This window comes from Nansenia antarctica, assembly GCF_963989245.1.
Source record: "Nansenia antarctica genome assembly, chromosome: 1".
Lineage (NCBI taxonomy): Eukaryota > Metazoa > Chordata > Actinopteri > Argentiniformes > Microstomatidae > Nansenia > Nansenia antarctica.
The window spans coordinates 73,815,272-73,839,179 of NC_137674.1; the positions used below are offsets into that span (position 1 = coordinate 73,815,272).

General features: G+C 44.8%; 3 protein-coding genes across 3 annotated transcripts; all 3 read right to left on the bottom strand.

Moving 5' to 3' along the window:
• Nucleotides 1-1,673: 1,673 nt before the first annotated feature.
• mthfsd (methenyltetrahydrofolate synthetase domain containing) lies at nt 1,674-7,810 on the bottom strand. The gene is made up of 8 exons (XM_080535371.1): nt 7,659-7,810; nt 7,405-7,508; nt 6,680-6,793; nt 6,073-6,186; nt 5,757-5,847; nt 5,422-5,534; nt 5,119-5,244; nt 1,674-3,086 (listed from the first exon to the last, which is right to left on the bottom strand). The coding sequence occupies exons 1-8, from the start codon at nt 7,684-7,686 to the stop codon at nt 2,160-2,162; spliced, it is 1,617 nt and encodes a 538-aa protein (XP_080391497.1). The 5' UTR covers nt 7,687-7,810; the 3' UTR covers nt 1,674-2,159.
• Nucleotides 7,811-8,975: 1,165 nt separating this feature from the next.
• On the bottom strand, nt 8,976-14,293 carry LOC308152936 (putative inactive carboxylesterase 4; the record flags this gene model as incomplete). Its single annotated transcript, XM_080526008.1, is given in 8 exon segments — nt 8,976-9,056; nt 10,776-10,880; nt 10,883-10,920; nt 11,119-11,192; nt 13,747-13,797; nt 13,799-13,869; nt 13,873-13,946; nt 14,191-14,293. Coding segments are annotated over 8 exon segments (597 nt in total).
• Nucleotides 14,294-15,722: 1,429 nt separating this feature from the next.
• On the bottom strand, nt 15,723-20,430 carry drc4 (dynein regulatory complex subunit 4). The gene is made up of 10 exons (XM_080542625.1): nt 20,401-20,430; nt 20,071-20,268; nt 19,663-19,869; nt 18,846-18,900; nt 18,297-18,502; nt 18,046-18,213; nt 17,529-17,615; nt 16,789-16,998; nt 16,447-16,512; nt 15,723-16,026 (listed from the first exon to the last, which is right to left on the bottom strand). Exons 1-10 carry the CDS (start codon nt 20,413-20,415, stop codon nt 15,877-15,879), a joined length of 1,362 nt encoding a protein of 453 aa, XP_080398751.1. The 5' UTR covers nt 20,416-20,430; the 3' UTR covers nt 15,723-15,876.
• Nucleotides 20,431-23,908: the final 3,478 nt, after the last annotated feature.

The following is a 23,908-nucleotide window of genomic DNA, read 5'->3' on the forward strand; positions in this document are numbered from 1 at the left end:
GAGTAGACTCAATGATTTGAATTCACAAACGGTTTTCCTTAAGTTGTCGCAGTTTAAAAAAACAAACACACACACACACACAAACACAAAGTTGCACGTTATTGTTTAGTTCCATTGAGTTTCCTTTTCACAAAATAATTGCCTCGGGCTATAGGAATACACTTCACTGTAATAAAAACAAATAATATATATCTCTCTAACAGAATTACCACATGAAACAACAAAGCAGAAATACCAATAAAAAGCATTATAAGTCTCTTCTCCATACAGAAAAGTATTATTGAGTTATTCTCAATGTCAAGGGCTCTCCCACAACCATACCGACTTACAGCAGGGCTTGCTACAGGCTCTGTGCTGTGTGGACGTGTCTGTGTGAGGCTGTGTGTGGCTATAAGTAGCGCTGTGTTGTTGTATGTATGTAGCTGTTTTATCTCACGAGGTGACCACTCTCTGAACCCCAGAGAAATTCCCTTGTATGAACACACACAGCACATGGGGGCAACAGGCCTCGGCGCTCAGCTCAGCAGCGGAGAGGGACCGCACATTAGTGTCCTGGGGGGGGGGGGGGGGGCACGGTGCCGTAGGCGGGGCTCAGGGGGGTGAGATTCCTGCCTCAGCTGTTCCCTGGGCTGGGCTGGATGACAGCTCCATAAAAAGCCTTGGGGCCCGGGTCTAGAGAAACACACACGCAGTGTGCTCATCCCTCAGCCTGAGGCCCACTGAACGACACTGAGCTACACTGGACACGTCCCTGGCCGAGCCGGACGGAGCTGAACAGTAGCACACCAGATAAGTCAATGGGAAACGGTGCCAGGTGCTAGGCCTGGCAGAGGAACACACAGGGGAACAGGGGAGACGCTCTCTCAGAGGTAGGGGGGGGAGAGGATGTCATAGTTGAGTTGTGGGTGGGGGCTGCTGGTAGCACAGATATCGTAACCAGGCAGCCATTACGCACCTACCCGTTCATGAGGGCAGTGTGTGTGTTTGTGCATGATGTGATATGATACTTGGCACCCCACCCCCTCCCTGGTCTTTTTACGGTGGGGTGGGGGGAGACAGTTGGTACTACTACAACACATCGCTCAGTCATCTCTAACCCCAGGTGTACCCTGACCACGCTGAGCTCTAGTTCCTGTTGACCATAACATGGTAGTAGGCGGGCGAGTGTGCGCGCCACACACACACACACACACACCTTATCTCTTGCTCCACACATACCAAGCTCAGGCCAACTAATTAGGCTTGTCAGAGCCTCTGATATGCAACCACGGGTTATGAAAGTAGCCTTGCCACCAGTGAGGGGAGAGTTTGAATAGCATCCAATACTCCACCCATGTAGGCTGTAGGATTGATAACCCTCTTAGATTGATGCACAGATTTACTTAGGCTACATTTGACATTTTTGGCATTTAGCAGACGGCTTTATCCATAGCGACTTACAACAAATACATTTAACTAAGTAAGTGAATCATCTATCCACCAGTCATAGCAGGAAAAAGTAATTTATGCTCAGGCCTGGAGCCATTGGCAGTCGTCTTGCTAAAAGAAGGAAGATTGTTCTTCTTATTATAATTCTTTACTTAATGTAGCGAAGGCAAAAGAGTTGTGTGTTGGTCTGTAGTGTATGATAGTAATATCTTGAGCTGTCCAGGTTTGAGACACATGACGCATGCTTAAAACTCCATAAATACAGTTTATTTAGTACACAAAATATCCTGTAATTTTCTGATAGCATTATATGGTACTGTAGGGTCTTTAACACTGCCCCAGTAAGGAAATTAAACTGTCATGGAAGGATCCAGTAATACAATGCTGTCTAAACCTATCCTTCCTCTATGACATACGAGCATACAGGCTTGCCAATAGGGATGTAAGTTATGTATAAGAAAAGGAACGGAGTTACATACGGGTATATTAAACAATACCAACACTAAAAATAACAACAACAAATCAAAAAAAAAGAACAAAAAAAGAAGAAAATACTCTTGCTTAAGGCATTATTAAACATGTTTTTTTTTTCACATTTCATACTTCACTCCAGTACAGTGAAGGCCATCTCTTTTCATGAAAACACGCACCCTTTTTAACTTTACGGGCAGTGTTGTTTTTGCATCTGTTACTAAAGGTGGTAGACTTGGGGAGGGAGGCTAGGTGGTTCTCTAGGCGGAGACGGGCTCCTCCATCTCGCCGTGGTCGCTGGTGCTGCCCGGCGGGGGGCTCTTACTTCCCGAGGTCTTCGGCCCTGTCGTGGGCCTGGGTCTCCTGTTGGCCGGTCCGGGCCTCCGGCCTCCCCTCTGGCTCTTGGCCAGCTCCGCCTGGAGGCTGCTGCCGTTCAGGGAGAGCCCCTGCAGGGACTCCAGTGCCCGGTCGGCCGCCTGGGGGTCGTTGTAGTCCAGGAAGGCCCTGTGCTGGGCCCCCTGCCAGGTGAGCCTCAGCGGCGCCGCCTCCCTCTCCCGGAGCGCCACCTTTAGCTCGCTGACGCGCAGCCCCGCGGGGATGCCCCCCAGGTACACCGTGGTCACGCTCAGGGGAGGGCGGCGCTCCGACACCACGCCGTTGCCCTCGTCGTCCCTGGCCCTCTCTCTGCCCCCGTCTCTGCCTCCGTCTCTGCCCCCGTCTCTGCCTCCATCTCTGCCTCTACCTCTGCCCCTGCCGCCCTCCCTACCCCTTCCCCGACCACCCTCTCGACCGCCCTCTCTACCGCCGTCCCCCCTGCCTCCCTCACGGCCCTCCCCCCTGCCTCCCTCACGGCCCTCCTCCCGGCCGTCCTCCCTGCCCTCTCTCCTCACCCTTGCCGGGCGGCGTCTGGGCTTCTGCTCGTACTCTCCCTCAGACTCCCTCCTGGGCTCCCCCTCTCCTCCGTCCTCCTGCGTGTTCCGTCTGGGCCTGCGTCTGGGCTCCCGTTTGGGTCTCTGGTCAGACTGCTGTCTGGGCTCCCTCCTGGGCTCCCTCCGGGGGTCTCTCCTGGGGTCCCTCCTGGCCCCCGCTGGGGGCGCCTCCCCCAGGGTGACGTCCTTGCCTCGTTCCTCCTCCAGGTCCCTCAGCTTCTTCAGGATGGGGATCTTCTCCAGCATGTCTGTGTTGAGCTGAAGACAGAGAGACAGACAGACAGGAGAGGCTCAGGGCGGCTGATGTACGGTCACACGGGGGTAGGGGTGTGTGGGGGTGGGATCAAGCCCAGCCCTGGGTCATGCAAGAGTTAGGGGCTTAAGGAAAGAAAGGGTCTGTCACAGTCTGTTACGTCTAAGCGTTGAGCCCTCCACGTGAGCTCACGCAGACTGGAGGTTACGGACAGCCTCAGTGCATCACACTCTGCACATAAACTACCGCCGCGTATCATTTACGGGCATAAAAATAGATCATGTCAGACATGAAAGAGCGTAGGTGATACAACAGCCTCGCGGCCGATGAACAGGACATCCCCTGCATACGGCGTCCGTGGTCGTACAGGAAACGGACTGACGCTGTACTCAGGAATGCCGATAACCTCCCTGACCGGATCATTTTTTACCCTGAGGGACATTTCACATCCACCCACCCCCGCCACCCCCCCCATGGCTAAATTAAGACAGCTCTCTTGATTTCCCAGAGCAGCGCGTCTCTGAGAGGCGCTTTGATGGCAGCCGGTGCGGTACAGGATATACAGGGCTATTGTTGTTACCTAGCCCCCGCCCCCCCGCCCCCATCCCGTAGTTCCACTGGGGCCGTGTGGCGCACAGCCAGGCCGGCCAGACGCAGAGGCCTTTGATGATCAGACATGCCCTTCCTGTCTGTGGGGTTACCGGGCTTCAAGACTGGCACTGGCAGGTCTCTAGGGACCCCGAGGTGAGGTGGGGGTCTATGTGTTTATGGGGTAGGGGGGGGGCCCCGACGGTGTCACTTGTAGGTGACACGCCAGCGTTACGTTTCGTACGCACAGACGCCGAAGTTGTGAATTCACCTGCACACGCACAAATTGTTTACTTTGTGCGTGGCACACAAGCCCTAGCAGAGCAGTCTAGCTGGCTACGCCTAGCTTACTCCACCAATTAAATTGTTGCTTTGGTCGAGCCGGTCTCCTACTAGGTAAAAGCAGAGAAAAGCTGATGAACAATCCTGGTTTATACCCAATATCAGCTCAGTTTACCCCTGGACCTACCAGGGTTCTTAAGTGAATTTTAGTGCACGTAATGATGTAACTGAATCAGTCCCTCCCTGATTTAATCTATCAGGAAATGTTTTAACAACCATGTCGCGTGCTCTGTAAATGGACATCCCAACTGGCCGAGTGACAACCAATCACATGTCACTTGCCCGTACCTTCACCACATTGGTGGGGGTTTGGCGCTATTGAACAGCCTCAAAAATAATGTGTGTGTGACTAAGTTGTTGTGTGCAAGGTGGATGTTTTGTGCACACACACACACAGAGGAGCCTAATTGCGTGGAAATATGTTGAGCATGTGCACGAAAAAAAAAGCAGCTCAATGGCTGTGCGGTTAGAGTGTCCGCCCTGAGATCGGGAGGTTGTGAGTTCGATCCCCGGCCGAGTCACACCAAAGACTATAAAAATGGTACCCGATGCCTCCCTGCTTGGCACTCAGTATTAAGGGTTGGATTAGGTGGAGTTAAGACCCTGCGACTTACCAGCGTCATGTCCAGGGGGTGTACTGCCGCCTCACGCTACGGAAACAGGAGATGGACTCCTGCCCCCTAAGGGCCATTAGGCTCGGGAACCATCGGTTCTCAAGGCTTACTTACTACTTACTTATGTGCACGAAAAAGGCGGCACAGATATTTTCAATGTTTCTGCTTTCACGTCATTGCGTTGTTGTCGCACAACCTTTTCAAAAAGTGCACGCGCACACGTTGTTAGGTTTGCACAACTCGACAATCCGTGCGCACAAATCAAACCTCCCCCCCGTGCGAGCTAAGGGCATCAAAGTCCCGACCTTAAGGGCCCAAAGTAAAGTAATTCTGACCTCACCAGGAAATACAATGAGCACCCGGTTACGACTCATCAGTAGAACCAGTGACTACAGAAGGAGGGGGCGGTGAGGACGACCGCAGAGGCGGCTTGACCGTGTGTGTCTTCTGTAAAAACACAGTCGACAGGGGTGTGGGGTGTGGGTGGGTGTACCTTAGACCAGATGATGCCCTGCGGTTTGGGGCGTTGGCAATCGGTCTTGATGACTCTGGTGGGAGTGAGGATGTAGTCCACACTCAGGTCGTGGCTCTCCATCAGCTCCTCTGGGATGTCCACCACCTGTGCCAACAAAGACCCGGACACCATGGAATAGAAGCGTATAGCACTAGAATATCTACCCATCTTTCTTTTTTTTTTCTTTCTTCAAATTACTTCTTAATAGGCAGAGACTTGATTCACAGCTGTCTGGAGAGAAGTAACACACAGTGTGAATCCTAATAGAATGAAGGGACTGACCTGGCAATCATGGACGATGGTAACCACCACCGTGGACTCTTTCACAGCCCCCATGCAGACCATCATGGCGTACTCCATGTCGGCAAAGCCCTCTCCTTTCCCTATCCGGTAACCTGAGGAGAAGGAAGGAACACAGATGAGACATCTATTAAGGCAGATCTATGGCCTGGCCCTGCACCGACACACCCAACTCAACTCCCCACAACAGACCGTGATGAGTTGGAGAAGGTGCATTTAGTGGACTAGGACGGAAGCTTTACATACAACCGCTTCAGGACCAGGTTGGGTAGCCGCAGCCTTCTAAGAGAGTCTAGTCTGTCTTGCCAGCCTCTCACCTTTCTCAGACACGGCCACAGAGCCGACCACCAGCAGGTCCACGTGGACCGGAGCATCCAAGCCTACGGGCACACTGAACTCCTTCACGCCCTGGGGAGAGGGAGGGGGAGAGAGAGGGAGGAGGAGAGAGAGAGAGAAAGAAAGAGAAAGTGATAGAGAGAGAGAAAGAAAGAGAGAGAGAGAGAAAGAAAGAGAGAGATTGAAAGAGAGAGCGAGAGGGAGGGATCGGGAAGATTGATTTGTAAACATCCTAACATTTGAATCGTGCAGAGAGGGATTGACAGGGCCCAGGGGTGAGGGGGGTGCGGGCCTTACCTGGGAGGTGGAGCACACCCGTAGTTCCTCCTTGCTGGCTGCCTCTGGAGGGACGATCTTGTTGAAGAGGCCTGTGCGAAGGCGCGGGGTCGGGACAAGTAGGGTTTTCCTGGCCTGGAAGCAAGAGGCCAGAGATCATTACAAGCCAAGAGAATCGAACCATGACCGCCTTTATCAAAAATAATGACTTTGGTAAGACGATAAAGAGAAGAAAACTTGGTTTTCATCGTGATATTGTGAGGAGTACAAATGGGGGGAAAAAACACACTCGTACTAGAATCAACTTGAATCAAAACATATTGCAGCGACTGGAAACTAGGTCTGGAATCCCATCTCATCTCGGAGACTCAAACTCCAGACGTCCGACACCCCCAAGGCGAGCACCCTTCCCCACGTTCCAAAGAGAGTTAGCTCAGTTGGAAGTGACATTAATAACACACTAACCCAGGCTAGGGTTGTTAGACTGGAAAGACCTGATTCAAGCAGTAGGGCAACGATGTGGAGAGTTTCTTTTAAGCTACTATCAGGTGGTGATGGAGTGAGAGAGGGGGGGAGTGAGACCCTGGATTGTTGGATCATGGCAGTGTTTCACCCAGGTCAGGACTACCTGCAGGACAGCCAGCCGCGCCCCCTCCAGCGGCTTATCAGGGTCCACCTTCACCTCCAATGTCTGGGTGAACACCTGCAGCTCAGAGACCTTGGCACAGGCTGTGTGGGCACCCTGGAGGCAAAGCAGAGGGGGACAAGGGGTGAAGAGAGGGGCAAGAGAGGGGCACTTACGTGCAGAGTGCTAAGGCGCGCCTGCTGCTGCGGTCTGTCCGGGTTCACTTTGACCGTCTGGCTGGATTTGAACTCCTGCAGGGCTGTGAGTCTGTCACACGCTGGGACCGCACCCTAACCACACACACACACAGGGCAACCACATACAGACAGAACCACACACACAACCATTACAACAGGGGGTTAAAAAAGCGTTTGTAGCCAATCGCTACATGGTCGAAAATAGATTAGCCTGAAATAGAGGTTTCATGGTTTCGAGGACACTACTAAAGAGAAAGAAATTATTAAACTGTAACATTGCATTATAATCCAATCTTTCATATACGATATATGTGAATATCAATATATCATGCTTGATATAATTTTCTAAATGACCATAACACTTTTGTTATGACCAATAGCACATGTAGCAGTAGCACAGTTAGCACAATAGCACATGACAAAATGCAATAGCGGAGGAATGTGACATGGCCTTCATAGATACATAAAGGTTGATGAAGCTTGCTTAAAAGACAGACATATACAGTGCTGACCATAATGACAATGTCCTACCTTGAAATTTGGGATCCTGTTATGCACAGGCCTTGGAAAGTTTGCAAGATTCTTGTCTTCGATGTAGTCCCAAACTTTCTCCCGGATGTCCCACTTTGTGGCACCTGGACAGTAAACAAATACCATGCGTGACTACATTACAGTAATAAAGAAAGAGTAACGTTAAATGCAACTTCGGCATGGCAACTGATACGATTCATTGGCATGCCGTAGCATAAGTACCGTTAGCTACATTAAATGTCGTAATCATTTACCGGGATTAATCTTAATATCGGGTTCCATAATCCTCTTGATGATATGAACAACGATCTTACAAACCACTAATAACAAGTCAAACTAAGAGAAAAGAACCAAACTGAAGGAGAGACTGATTTGCGCACGTGGGAGTTCTGTAACATTGTATCAACAGCTGCTGTCAGTCGAGCTGTTTCTGCTGTATGGTGGCTTGGGAGGACACATCTTCATCCTACACATTGGAACGCAAACATTTTAACAACGTTGATCGTCCAATGAAAAATAAATGTTCAAAGAAGGCGATAATAAATTATTCTTTGAAATATGGCAATAGTCATCATGGCACTTTTTTATTCTTAAATATATTAATTATTCTAATTAATTATATTATATATTAATATTATATTATACACTACATAACACTATCACATTCATTGATCAGTTAAAGGACGTAACATTATAAAACAATGAGCAGAAAGAAGGTCAATTAATAAAGAGGCAAAAGGAAATGATTTATTATTGAAAGGTATTTCAGTTGCAGTTACAACAACAACAACAACACCATCAGCACCACCACCACCACCACCAATACCAGCAGCAACAACAACAACAACAACAACAACAACATGATTGCTAAATACATAGTATTAGTTTAAGGACAACCTATTGCATAAAAGGAGTCAAAGACTGTTTGGCATCTAAATAACCGGTTGATAGAGTGAAGGGTCAGGGAGAGAGAAAGGACTGAAAGAACAAATTATTGTGGAGTGATATTATCTTTTATTCCTTTTCTTTTTTTTACAGACAGAACCTTTCAGCTCTCATCTACAGTTCATTGTCTCCTTGGTAAGTCATCAGAACTGGACTCCTCCCTGACACTCTGTCCAACCCCAGGTTGATTGGGTTGATGCGCAGCTGAAGACACTCTTCTTCTGTGGTGAAGGCCGGCCAATCAAATAAAGGCTCTCCATTAGCATTCCTACAGGGGGAGAGGAAGAGACATTGTGCCACCAACAGTACAGTACATAAACATCATGGGAGCTGTTTATAAAGCTATTCATGTTTATAAATGTTTAGAAATACGCTGTTAGACATGTATAGCTAAGCTGCAATGACTCCAAATGAACCTTACAAAATGGTACATTAATACATTTTCCTGAATAAACTTGGGCTAATGTTTTTTTTCTCTGAACTCTTTTAAATCACAGTTAAAAATAGAGAACCTCTGGCTGTATGAGAACTTGGTTACATCATGCCAGAAATCTGGTTCTTGTTATCTTGTCATGTCTGTATTGAAACCCCAACAGAATATACCCCAGGAAGAGGGAGGGAAGGTTCTAGAGAATTAAAAAGACTCTCTCACTTCTGGCAAAGTTTGTCCAGTATTTCATCATGGTCCTGATAAGCTGTTCCTCCTCCTCTGTAGAAAATAGAAAAAAAGGTTTATTTTGCTGCTGTTTCCAAGTGAAACCAAAAATGCAAATGACCAACTAATCCATGTAACATAGCCAATATACTGACAATATTACAACCCTGACACATTTACGCCCTACCTCGATCCCCCAAGAACATACAGTCGGGTGCAAAAATGTGGGCACCCCTAGTCAAAATGCCTTTTACAATTAATATCTAAGTGAAAAGAAGCAAACCTAACCTTTAAATGGTATAAAGTTAAAGATGACATATTTCATCTCATTTTAAAGCAAGATTTTTTATTTTTTTATTTTACTTTTTACAGTTTCAAAATAATAAAACAAGGAAAAAGGCCATGTGCAAAAGTTTGGGAACCCTGTCAGCTAGTACTTTGTAACTCCTCCTCGGGCAACTAACAGCTTGCAAACACTTCCTGTTTTCTTCCCCCATTCTTCCTGGCAGAACACGTCTAGCTCAGAAATATTCTTCTGTCTTCTTGCATGCACGGCATGTTTTAGATCTCTCCACAGATTTTCAATAATATTCAAGTCTGGGGACTGTGATGGCCATTCCAAAACCTTCATCCGTCTTTCCTGGAGGTACTTCATGGTAGATTTTGAGGCATGTTTTGGGTCATTGTCTTGATGACCCAACCTCTCTTCAACTTCAATTTCTGTACTGACGTTCGAACATTAGCCTCTAGTCTAGAATGTCTTGATATTTGGTGGAATCCATTCTTCCTTCCACCCGCACAATATTGCCTGTGCCCCAAGTTGCTACACAACCCCAAAGCATAATGGATCCACATCCTTGCTCCAAACATACCTTCTTTGGTTGTGGCCCAAAACATTTTGGTTTCGTCAGTCTAAAGCACATTGTTCCAATAGGCTTCAGGTTTCTCAAGGTTTTCTTTTGCATACTTCAGACGCTTAATTTTGTGTTGAGGTCATAGGAAAGGCTTCTTTCTGGTACGGTAACTCTGCCATGTAGGTCTTTGTTGTTTAAGGTATGCTGTATTGTTGTCCTGTGAACAACTAGACCAGTGTCTGCTACTCTTTTTTGCAGCTCTTTTGCAGTGATGTGTGGTTTCTTCTGAGCATTTCTCACCAGATCTCAGGCCATTCTATATGAAAAATTTCTTGGTCTTCCAGATCTTGCCTTCACTTCAATTGTTCCATTTATTTTCCATTTTCTGATGATGTTTCTGACAGTAGAAACGGGTAGTTTGAAACATTGCGAGAGTTTTTTGTAGCCTTCTCCTTGATGGTGGAAGTGAAATATCTTGGTTGTGACATCCTTGGACAACTGTTTGGAGGAATGGTTTTTAACACCATCATCTCACCACATCTGATACTTTAGAAGGCATGGAGTTACTTCAGAATATATAGTTCCACCCTGGAATTATATTCACCTGACTCATTGAAGCCCTAACGAGTAAATCACATTGGTCTGGGCCATAGTAATCATCTTCTCAAAAGGTAACAAAGAATAATCCAAAAGGGTTCCCAACATTTTGCACAGGGCCCTTTTCCTTTTTTATAATTTAAAAACTCTGAAAAATGAAAATACATTTTGCAGAAAGGTGTCATGTTTAACTTTGTAGCATTTAGTGTTCAGGTTTGCTTTCAATCACTTGGAGATTAATTGTAACACACATTTAAACCAGGGGTGCCCACATTTTTTTTTTGCACCCCACTGTAAGGTCGGCCTGCATTGAATAGTACAATTAGATCTGTTCCTAATGTTACTATGTCATCTATCCAGAAGGGGGCACCAAACACAAAGCCAATCTCATCAAGGTGATCTGCTTTCACAAAGTCTGTTCTGGTTTGAACATGGAGGGGCGCTGCTGGGACTCAAAGCAGTAGGCTGAGAAACCAGAATCGTAGAGAGACATAAAGGAGACACACACGTGTGAAAAGTCGCACCACTTGTCATAACGTTACACATTTATTCAGAAATGAATTCAAACCAAATATTGTAATATTTTACAGAATGATGAAACTGACCAGTTATTCTGAATTAAAAATGGCATCGTTATGGTGCAGATCACACTGGATATCTCACCTCTACACCCTCTGGCCCCCTGGACAGCTGGAATCACCAGAATCAGAATCCCATCAGATCTGGGGGTCTCTGCTCTGGACAGGATCCTCTGTGTCACTTAAGTACTCACACAATGATACCCAGGGCCAATTCAGGGAGATGCTGCCAGAGAGATACATGTTTTAGAGATACCCCTGAGCCCCCACAAGCAGGCCACTGAAAGCAGATATGACTGATTAGTCAGTCTGTCTTTGCTGTGCATAAAAAACACTTGTGTGATAGCAATGTGAAAAAAACAGGAACCAATGAAACCAACCAACCAACCAACCAACGTAACCAACCTCTTTCTGAAGCGTACATGCCAGTATCATCGTCATGGTCAGGTCACCAGACATTCCAAGATCCCACCGAGGAAATAGCATAAACTGGTGAAAACATTTATCAAGTTACTCACTGAACAATTCACTGAATATTCTATTCCCAGTAAAAGTCAGATTCTTCTAAAAGTGCTGTATCTGATGACATTATATAATATGGGGGGGCGGGCAGGTCTGTGTGAAGCCCACAGATCACGCTGCTGACCAGCCCCACACATCTACCGGCCCATCCACTGGCCCCCGGCCCTCGGCCCACAGATCCACAGAATTCTTCCGGTGCTCCAGAGGACCAGTCCACTACTGGCCCCATTACAGATGGACATGCAGCCAATCCATGTTCATCCATCTACGTATGCATCAGTTTTCCTGGCTGGAGGTCATAGGTCATAAACAGACATGTAATAAAAAAAAATGCTGACACCACCAGAACACTCTGAAGATGGTGACAGATCCTTATTTTTTTAAAATATATATACAGTATATATTATTGTTTATTGGCATGCAATCAATTTGTCAGTCAATTGTTGGAATTTGTTGCTCTGGGCACAGGGTCAGCCATAGTTGGTGCCCCTGAAGCAATTAGGGGTTAAGTGCATCGCTCAAGGGCACATGCAGCTTCCTACTGAGACGGGGATCTAACCTTTTTTTTTGTGTGTGTACTGTGTTAGATATGATGGTGTGTGTGTGTGTACTGTGTACTGTGTTGGATATGATGGTGTGTGTGTGTGTGTGTGTACTGTGTTGGATATGATGGTGTGTGTGTGTATGTGTGTGTACTGTGTTACATATGATGGTGTGTGTGTACTGTGTTAGATATGATGGTGTGTGTGTGTGTACTGTGTTGGATATGATGGTGTGTGTGTGTGTGTACTGTGTTGGATATGATGGTGTGTGTGTGTGTGTGTGTACTGTGTTACATATGATGGTGTGTGTGTACTGTGTTGGATATGATGGTGTGTGTGTGTATGTGTGTGTACTGTGTTACATATGATGGTGTGTGGGTACTGTGTTAGATATGATGGTGTGTGTGTGTGTACTGTGTTAAATTTGATGGTGTGTGTGTGTGTACTATGTTAGATATGATGGTGTGTGTGTACTGTGTTAGATATGATGGTGTGTGTGTGTGTGTGTACTATGTTAGATATGATGGTGTGTGTGTACTATGTTAGATATGATGGTGTGTGTGTGTACTATGTTAGATATGATGGTGTGTGTGTACTATGTTAGATATGATGGTGTGTGTGTGTACTATGTTAGATATGATGGTGTGTGTGTACTATGTTAGATATGATGGTGTGTGTGTACTATGTTAGATATGATGGTGTGTGTGTACTGTGTTAGATATTATGGTGTGTGTACTATGTTAGATATGATGGTGTGTGTGTGTACTATGTTAGATATGATGGTGTGTGTGTGTGTGTGTGTTAGATATGATGGTGTGTGTGTGTGTACTGTGTTAAATATGATGGTGTGTGTACTGTGTTAAATATGATGGTGTGTGTGTGTACTGTGTTAAATATGATGGTGTGTGTGTACTGTGTTAGATATGATGGTGTGTGTGTGTGTACTGTGTTAAATATTATGGTGTGTGTGTGTATGTGTGTGTACTGTGTTAAATATGAAGGTGTGTGTGTGTGTGTACTTTGTTAGATATGATGGTGTGTGTGTGTGTGTGTACTGTGTTAGATATGATGGTGTGTGTGTGTGTGTGTGTGTGTGTGTGTGTGTTAGATATGATGGAGTGTGTGTGTGTGTGTACTGTGTTAGATATGATGGTGGAAATGATCAATAGCTAATCAATATGATTATGATGATGCAATGTCAATGTTGAGTAACCAAAGCCAAATCATTTTTACTTTTGTGTACTTGTACAGTAAGATGTAATAAAAGCGATGCTGATTCTGATTCTGATGTGAGTATCACTTAATTACAACTTATTCATACGTTCACATTCGAAAAGCCTACCTACCTGCCCGCCTGACCATTTATCTGTCAGCCTTTCTGTCTGTCTGTTTGTCTGTCAGCCTTTCTGTCTGTCTGTTTATCTGTCAGCCTGTCTGTCTGTCTGTCTGTTTATCTGTCAGCCTTTCTGTCTGTCTGTTTGTCTGTCAGCCTTTCTGTCTGTCTGTTTGTCTGTCAGCCTTTCTGTCTGTCTGTTTGTCTGTCAGCCTTTCTGCCTGTCTGTTTATCTGTCAGCCGTTCCGCCTGTCTGTTTATCTGTTAGCCTTTCTGCCTGTCTCTTTCTCTCTCTCTGGTCTTTAAGTGCTCATACAGAGGGGGGTAGGTCTTGGCGTCTCTCAGTCCCTGCCACGCTCGCGGAGGCTGGCGCCTGGAATCTCAGGGGCCCCATTGGGGGCTTAGTGAAGGGGACACCCAGGTAGGCAGAAACTGTCCGCTAGATCTCCTTCACTCTGACCAGCCTGCCCTTCAGAGGACCATGCTTGGTATGGAGCCTGAGGCTCTCATCATCCCCTGAAAAAGATTAGGATATTAGAGAAAGGGCATCATACATTCATGAGCCTAGGAAAGCACAGAAAAAAAATACAGCTTCTTGCTCCCTGAAGTCAAGTCCCAGTCAAGTTTCCAGCTACACCAATTGTATTTCCCATGATAGGATATAAAGGAATCTTAAAAGAAAGCGGAAAAAAAAGCTCTTGATTGTTTGTCGTGTTGTTTGAAGCAAACCCATTCAATAACATGTACTGTACACTCTCACCTTCACCTATACCTTCATACAGCAGGCTCAGATGTATCCATGTGAGAGAGACTCTTCTGCCCTGACCCGTCATAGCGGTGCCTGAGAGATTATCAATGCACATCTGTAGAATACCAAACCACATGAATATCTATTTCACTATTCACAATTTACATAAAGTATACATGAATGCAAATTGCATCCATATGTAGTGGGTAACCAAATATCAATATATATCGGAGAGAAAAGCATGGCCTCCGGCTGCAGGAATGTGAACCGTATGGAGCTCAATTCAGTTATGCATTTAGGAGATCTGTGGGAGACTGAGGACTGAGCTGCTCTTTATATTGCAGGCTGGCAACATAAGTGCATCTGAACTCCAATTCAACCTGTTATGGATTTTCTAAAAAGCTAGTGGAGTTGATTCAGTTTGGCACGATCGAATGTCAAACACCAGCTTGAAAGGGGGGGGGAGTACTCTTCTGAAAGAACATCCTGATTCATTTTAATCTGCAAGCTGCCAGGACATGCAATGGCAAATCACACATTGTCATGCTACCAAACCAACTTGTTTGTCTTGGGTTCATTTCCAATGATGAATGAATGCTCAGTGAGCTCCTGGATGTCCTCTGCTCTTTTACATTTATGCCATGTTCAGTGTTCATCAACAACGAGTTGCTCATTTACTAGGTCAACCAAGGTTTAATGAATATGAATCTATCACAGTTGATTGAAAGACTAATAAATGGTTCTGGAGAGGACTAACTCATGGCAAAGTCTACATTCCTCTCTGTTTAACTCTATTGGTGTTGAAACTAGCACGGCCTGTTAGTAAGCAGAAGGTTGTGAGTTCGATACCTGCTTAGAGCATCAATTTCTTCAAAACGAACATTGATTTCGCCGTTCATTTATAGTGGAATTGCAATGTTTTATCTCATGTCTCTCAGCTGTGTAAAACTTGTCATCTTAGTTCCTGCTCCCAAAGGCTGTCATCGTGGAGGTAAGGTGGAGGCAATTATTTCTGCATTGTGCTGCCCATTAAAAATACAGCATCTTAACTGCCAAACCGCTCTGACTCAATACCAAAAAAGGTAAAGGGAAGGACGAGCGCCTATTACTGCACGCCTTTTGAACAGATAAAGAGTCTCTAACCTGGTTTATCTGTTGTTGCCAATGCTCTATTCTCATGCAGTTGTACTAGCAGGCTTTACAACTCTCAACTGTTAGTGAGGGAGTTCCTTGTGAGAACATTTGAAGCCTTTGTTTTGGCATACAGTATCTGTGTGGATAGCCTATCGCAACCTTATCTGTTGGAGCATTTTGCATGGAACTGACTGCTTATTATGATGCCATTCCTCCCCAGCTTCAGATGAATGATGGATTCTTGCCCCCAACAGAACTATATATCAATGAACTGAACTGTATTGTTTATTAAGAGGAAGTACACCTTTTGCTTTTACACTACTTTTCTTCCTCCATAAGCACAAACTCAGCATCTGTGTTTGACATTTTACTTGGAAATACTCACTGTAGAGAGAAACAGCAAAGCATGATATATCAGGTGTAACTATTGACATCTTCTATATGACTATATAGAATAAAGAGGTAGAGAGAGGAGTCATTCGGTGCAGTTAAGAGATTGTAGTGATTCAGTCTGAGTGGGGGTCAAGGAAGTGTCTGTGTCTCTGAGCCCAGGCCGGGTGCCTCTCATGTGGGAGCAGAGACGAGGCCTGCAGGCCCCTGGCCCAGGGAGTGCCCAGCCACACTGCTCTCTAGGGGCTTGAAGCCCACCTCCTCCACCGGGATGCCAAAAGCCCGCAGTTTGGCCTCGTAGGTCCTGAGCAGGTCATTGTGGGCCTGGTGATCAGACAGAAACACCCATGTTAAAATGGCTAACAACAGTTATCACACCTCTAGCATTACATGAGTCCTTCCACTCTATGGTCCTAATGGCGTAAACATCTTTTCAGAATGTTGTAGGCACCCTTGATACCATGGAGGGGACCATGATAGTTTCTCTACACGTTTCTATGTGTCAACAAACTGTTGTTGCTGGGCTGGTTACTTCCATTTCTACCTATAAATTGTGTGTTCTATGATAGTGTCCTTGAGTTCACTTCTGTCTTTATGATGCATGTGATCTGCCCTGCAATTACTTGAATAATGCTTCTCCTGAAGACAATCTCTAGACTTCGAGGGTAACATTTCCTCAACAAGAGTTATGCACTTTTGCACTATGCATAAAAAAACAAAACAGTCTTGGACTGATGAACTCACCTTACAAACTCGAGCAAGCTCATACTGCAGGTCTTTGATTGCAAAGTTCTTGGAGTCCAAAACTTCCTGCAGAAACAATAAACGAACGGTGCAGTTGAAGACGTGGTGGATGTGGAGACACAATTTATGTGCCAATTGTTTATCTTTAATTGTGTCCTGCAGAGCTCGTACATTAAGTCCTCTTCTACTGGAGGTTGCAGATGATTTGGCACTGTAGTATGTGGGGTTTAGTAGTGGTAGTAGTAGTATATTGTGTGTGCATGTGTGTGTGTGTGTGTGTGTGTGTCTGTGTGTGTGTGTGTGTGTGTGTGTGTGTGTGTGTGAGAATGGTGGGTACAGTACCTCCATTTTGCGTGTGATCACGCTGAGGGCGGTGTGGTCCAGGTTGGAGGCAGACAGCACCTCGTGGAGCTGGGCTTCCTTCTTCTCCAGGGTGTCATTCAAGGCCCCCAGCTTCCTCTCCAGCAGGAGGTTCTTGAAGCCACTCTTTTGCTGCACCTCCTGGATGGCCTGGGTGAACTTCTTATACAGGTCATCCCTCTCCACCTGGACCTGCACCACAGAGAGGGCTGTGCTTAGCTCAGATCCGTTTGATGGACTTACATTTTGATTCAAATATCTGCTGTTTTGTTTTTTGTCATCACAGTGTGTTGTGAACTTTGGGTAAAATGCACTATGAATTAAAAAAACTTTAAACTTATTTGGATGTGTATACTTGGATGCAGGGGAGACCAAGTCTATACGACAATAGTTTGTGGATGCAGTGTATATATATATATAAATATTATGGATGCAGTGTATTTTGGATGACTTGTTCCAAGTAAATTACTCCTTCTGGGAGTTTCACCGAGTTCATTGGAGCTGCGCTCTCAAACACAAACACATTTTCACAAAACAAGAAGCACTAAGCATTGCACTTCCATGAAATCACACCATGGGCATCAATAGCAAGAATACTCCCCAGTGTTTTATTAGAGTATTATGGATGAACGCTACTTCCTGCGTATGGGGCTTCTTCAGTTAGCTGGAATGCACTGGCACGGTTTGTGTTTGTTGTGATGTTTTAAATGGCAGCCTCTCACCTTACTAAATCTTTGCTCCAGCACTTCATGTTCCCATTTCAGGTCCTTCATCTCTTTGTCTGCCACCTTCAGACGTGCTTTGGCCCCCTGTCATAAGAAGCAGGATCATCCTAATCATCATCATCACCACCATCACCACCACCACCACCACTACTACCACTACCACTACCACCACCACCACCACCACCACCACCACCACCACCACCACCACCACCATCACGTCACATATTCCTGAATTATAAACAGGACCCTTTTAATCACATACTTAGATTTACTTTTTGCAGTGTAAGATGAAATATCTTAAATCACGGCAATATGCTAATTTTTTCTCTCTTTTCTCTAGTTTTACTATATATTTCACTTGTTTTAAGAATATCTTGGTACATTCTCCTGTTCTGTTGGCAGATTATTTTGCTTATTTTAAGTAGGAATATTTCCCCCATTTTATTGATTGGTAGTAGTATCCATATTATCTAACTCATATGTATAATAGTATCTTGTTTGGACTGTAACCCACCGCCAGTGAGGCCTTGTCCTTCTCGTAGTTGGCCAGTTGTTTCTGGAGGTCGGACACCTCCTCCTTGGCCCTCTGCAGGGGCTCCGTCAGACGCTTGTTCTGCAGCAGCACCTCCGCCATCTCCTTCTCCAGTCGCTCCTCCTTCCTCTTCATGTCCTCCACTTGTTCCTGAGAAAGACAGGCGTCATGATCAGCAACTGGTAGCACGACTATGATGAAGAAACTAACGTGGTTGTGGGTGGATCGCTTACCTTCAGCGAGTTGATGAGGGCCAGGTTGTTGAGCGTGATGTCATTGTAATAGTTCTTGATGTCACTGAAGGCCTTCTCGTGGTTCTTCATCAGTGTGTTGATCTGGCTGTTCTTCCTCTCCTCGATCTCGTGGATCTCCATCTTCCTCCTCAGGTCCTGCTCCAGACGCAGCACCTGCATCTTCTTCTCGAACTTCGCCTCGATTTCTACTCAGTCAAACAGTGACAGAGTTCCTTAAGAGTTCATTTGAGTTTGTGTATGTTTGATTCCTGCAGTTCGAATGCCATCTAGGATATAGCCTCGACTTATACATCTGTACACCATACTGTACATAGCTACCATAACTGTACATAGCTTACTGCTATCCTCTCCTGTATCTAACTACAGTACTTGCCATACTATCCGTACCTATCCCTTATCATCACTATCATGTTTTATATCACTATTTGCACTTCTGGTTAGATGCTGAACTGCATTTCGCTGTCTGGTACTTGTACTCTGCAATGACAATAAAGTTGAATCTAATCTAATCTAATTTATTATATTCACCTCTCACTTGTCTCTCAAAGTCATTTCTGGTTTTGGTTATTTCCTCGAGATGTTTCTGTTCAAATGAAAAAGAATATAAATTAAAAAATCAAATAAATAAACAAACATGCTCTGGCATCATAGACATTGAAGGGGAAGACATATCAAAGCAAACTATCATTTTCTGTTATCTGTTATCAAAGATACTTCAATTTTACAACACACCTGAAAACATGGCTGTCTGATAACTATAACTGCACACATTAATCTCTGTCTGATAATAATAATGTTTTTTGTTTTTTTTATGTGACGTGTGTTATATGTGACATAATCATCGATGCTGCCCCTCCATCTCTGCTGCCCGCCTGCATGTATGTCTTGTATGTGCTTTCAATGTGGTTGCTGTGACTATTTTATTTTCCCTTGTATTGTTTTTATTACATGAACCGCTTTGATTGCTGCCATCATCTGTGCTTGCTTGTTTGTGCCTGCTCCAATTGTGTGCGATATGTTTGTATGTCTTTCTTCATTTTGCTTATGCTTGCTCTAATTGTAAATATAATGTCATTCTTTTTCTTTTAACTAATGTATTTTAGGGTGCATATTAACAACTTTCCGGGGACTACAGCTGGAAATTAGCCATGTAGACTAAAGCTGCTCCATTTACTGCTTTACTGCTGCTAATTAATGGGGACTGTCCACAAAACTATAAAGTAATAAACTAAACTAAACTAAATAGAGGGCACTCGTCAGACAACGTAGTGAAAAGCTCACATTGTCTGTGTGTTGTACGCTTCTCTACAGCTGTGTACTAAGAGAGCTGGACGGCACCACACACCAGTTTGAGGCCCATGACGAGGTTCTCGTTGGAGAGCTCTTGCTCCTTGAAGTCCACCTTGAGGACGCGCATGCCCTTGCGCAGGTCGTTCTCCAGTTCAGCCTGGTCCTTCTGCATCAGCTTGGTGCAGACGACGCCCTCCGCCTTCAGCTCTGAGATGCTGTTCTGGTGCTCATACAGGAGATGCTTCACCTTTTGCTTGTAAACCTTAGAGACGAAACCGTTGTTTAAATTGGGTGATGAGCCATATTGTTGTAAATGCTTGTGTGTCCTGAAGACAGAACATAGGGGTGCAAGAGGTGTGTGTGTGTGTGTGTGTGTGTGTGTGTGAGTGAGTGAGTGAGTGAGTGAGTGAGTGAGTGAGTGAGTGAGTGAGTGAGTGAGTGAGTGAGTGAGTCCTATATATACCTTGATCTCTACTTGGTGGCGCTCCTCTGCCTCCTCCATCTCCCTGTCCCTGTTCCTCAGGTGAGAGTTCTTCTCCTCCAGGTGTCTCTTGGTGATCTCCCAGAACGTATGGATCTTGTCCCTCTCCAGCTGGAAGTAGTTCCTCTCCTCCCTCTCCCTGTCCAGCTCCTCCCTGAGGCGCACAATGTGCTCCTCCAGCTACCACAAACCACAGTAGTATACATTACGCTTAACTGTCATTTCACACACTCACACCATCATCAGCATCCACACTATTATCTTAGTCAGAACATACTGTGGTAAACAGTGTAGAACATCATGCTAACATACCTGCTCCTTTGACATCTCCTCCGTGGAAAGGCCATCTACCACTGTGGGGGTCTTACCTTTGGCAGACTTGGCTGCAGCCTTTTTGGGTGGCTAGAATGCAATGGATTTATAAAGGAAATCTGCTATTATTTTTGAGCGAGCTTACATAGTTTGAACACCTAGCTTTAAAATACAGTACACTACAGTAACAGACAAAAGAAAATAGCCATTGCATTAGCACACGACATTGCCAACTACTACATAGTCAGTGAGTTTAATCGCCAAGTTTGATGAAAAGACCGGTATGTGGCACTGGGGGCTTGCTAGCAAAACCACTAGCTTTTCACTAGCTGACTATCATCAACTAATCTGAACTGAACTGTGTTGCTAACCATAACGTGCATGGGAAATACGCGTGCTTACCATTCTGAGAATTGCTACTATGCACAAATATCGGTGATATCTTTAAAACAAAAACGTCAAGCTAAGTTTGAAAGAGAGGACAAGCTAGCATGCTGGTCAACACAGCCATATCATAACCTAACAACAACAATGTGTCGTCATGGTAATAGTGGTTAACATCGCGCGAGACTGTGAAGTGTTCCGTTGTTTCCTTTGACTGAAGGGATGAACACACATCTGAACTTTGACTGAAGAGATGAACAACATCGAACAGTTTCGAACCAGGGCGGGAGTCGTGGAAGGTAAAAGCTTAACTTTCTCTTAACCTTTCCATTTATTCTCTATGTATGGTAACTTTTCATTTCATTCTTTTCGCCCATGTATTCACTATGGACAGTCTAATATATTTTTCTTGTGTATGAGGGTTGTGGGTATGCATAGTTTATGCACACGTTTTTTTTTTTTTTTTTTACTGAAGTGTGTGTGTGTGTGTGTGTGTGTGTGTGTGTGTGTGTGTGTGTGTGTGTGTGTGTGTGTGTGAGTGTGTGGGGGGGTAATGTAGTTACATGTCATGTATCTGTTGACCACAAGGTGTCATTGCAGACATAATAACATTATACTGCATATCTGTTGCAGGGCACCAAAAGGGAGTGAACACAGCTGGTGTGTTCTGTCATATAATTTGTGCATGCATAAGAGAGCTGTTAATGCCAAGTATTGATTCTAGGCTTTGCATTTGCCTTTGGAGTCTGCTCTTGGTGTCTGTCAACATGAAGACTAAAGAGACGTCAATGAAAGGAAGCCATTATGAGGCTGAAATATCAGAAAAATAAATCAGAAACCAAACCTTAGACTTCTACAGTGAATGACCAAATAATGCTCACCATAATTAAGAAAAAAAGATTTGTAGTACCAAAGAAGACTGTAGGTCAGTGTAATAATATGAATTACTTATTAATAAACCTGCACTACACTTTGTGTACAACTACTGTCAAGTCACGGACGTTGCGAAGCGCCATCTGGGTGCTGCAGATGGTCTCCTCATTCTGCTCACGGTTAGCCTCCTCCTGTCTCTCGTCCATTTCTGTCTGGACTGTAGGCTGATAAACATGCCATGCAGGTGTTGGTTTAGCTGCTGCAGCAGCTCTGCCTGCAGTTAAGTGTCTTCTGGCTATAATATCCTCTATAATATCCTCTAATCCTCTTCCAGGGGAAGAGTAAAAATGGCATCGAGAAATGCCAGCAGCATCGTCTGAAGACAGAAAAAAAAGAAAGTTAAACTTATGTGGCCAAATCACCTCAAAGTAGCCTCCAAACAAGTCAGAGATTTCATTTTCACTCTCATAGTTTTTTTGTAGTGGTGGCTGAAGTTAGTAGTGGCTATGTACACAACTCTGAAGCATGGATTTCTACTGGCACAAAGACTACTTTCAATGTAAGGAACCCTCTCACTATAAGTTGAAAAATATTGAATGAAACCTTTAAGGCTGGGGTGTGTGTTGGGTGTGTGTTCATCAAGTGAATCTCTTCTCTAGTGGACACACATACAGGGACCTTCACCTTGAGCTTATCCAGGTAGTGCTGGGCCAGGGCCTGCCATTGGCCGACTGGCAGGACAACCTGGAGGAGGGAGTGGAGCTGGAGCAAACACCCCATCAGTCACCTGGTAAAACAAGATGAGAGTCCTGTAGTCATCCAGCTGTGGTACGTATACTATATCCAGTTATGCCATGGTGTAATCCTAGCACCTGTACTCTACAGTATGTTGAAAATGTGACTTACATTGATTGCTGGTTCTCTCTTGTCCTCCCCCAGCATTCCCAAAAGGACCAATTCATAGATGATGTCAATGAAATTGACATGCTGGATCTGAAAGGAGTTTGGAGAATTTATAGATGTTTGTTTTGGAAGATTGTGCAACTCAGGTGTTTAGATGTACACACCGTGTAAACAAACTTGAATGTAAAATGCAAGGAGCCTACCCCTTCCTCCGCTAGCTCCCTGGCAACAGCTTCTTTATTAGCCTTGCCAATAAATCATTCAGTCAGCTGGTCATAATATCCGTTAAAAAAGAATAATTCCTGATCCTGTCAGAGGAAACAAGAGCCAGCATTAATACATGAGCCAGCATTAATACACAGTACAAGAGCCAGCATTAATACACAGTACAAGAGCCAACATTAATACACAGTATGCTATGCTCTTATGTTTTTACCAGAATCATTTAGAGAGTTTGGATGTCAACTTGGATGACACTGGATGAGATGTTACTACCTTTGAACATTCTGTTCAGCCATTAATGACGTAGTGTTTGGATTCTAGATGTCTCTGTGGCCTCGGGTTGTTACTCTTCAATGTCACTGAGACCACTAACTCTACAGAATATTGTCTACCTTATGACCAACATTGACCAGGTCTCTGAGCAGGACCCTCCCAGCCTCAGTGATGATTCTCCTGACACCTTCTTTCCTCAGGAGAGTCTATGTGGACATAAATGGAACAAGATATCATGTTAAACTGTTCTGATGTCCACAGAAGCCTTGAGAAGAACATCAGTAGAGATAAGAGAATGCACCAAGCTGGAGGTTAGAGTACTGCACATAGATGAATCTGTGTGGAAATAGTGATTATTAATTACTCACGGAAAATGCCTTCCTCAGGGCTGACAGCTTGAGGGGGAAGTCGAGGAGATTTCTACTGGCAAAGTAGTAACTGTGAGAAGATCGTACTCATGTTAAACTGTGGGGGCACCCCTGATTTGTTTGTGAGGGCTGATAGTGTAAGTGAACAGAGCATCAAACGAAATACGTAATATACATAGTATATGTTATTCTTAGATAAAAGCAGGGAAACTCGCGCTCTGCATAAACTCTTTAGACAGAGATTTAGAAAAAGAAAAATCTTTATTTTGTCATGCTCTATACAAAAAGTTCTCAGGTGCAAATAATATCATTGAAATGTAGGTGAAATTGGCTCAAGTAATACAAGAAACAAATACTGTTACATTTCTTGAGTTGAGATTAGAAAATGATATATTTGTTGTCACTTTTTTCCCTATGTTTCCATGGTATTTCTTTCAGACTTCTCAGATGAGAGGGTGAATTTACTCATTGCCCTCAATGGGCCT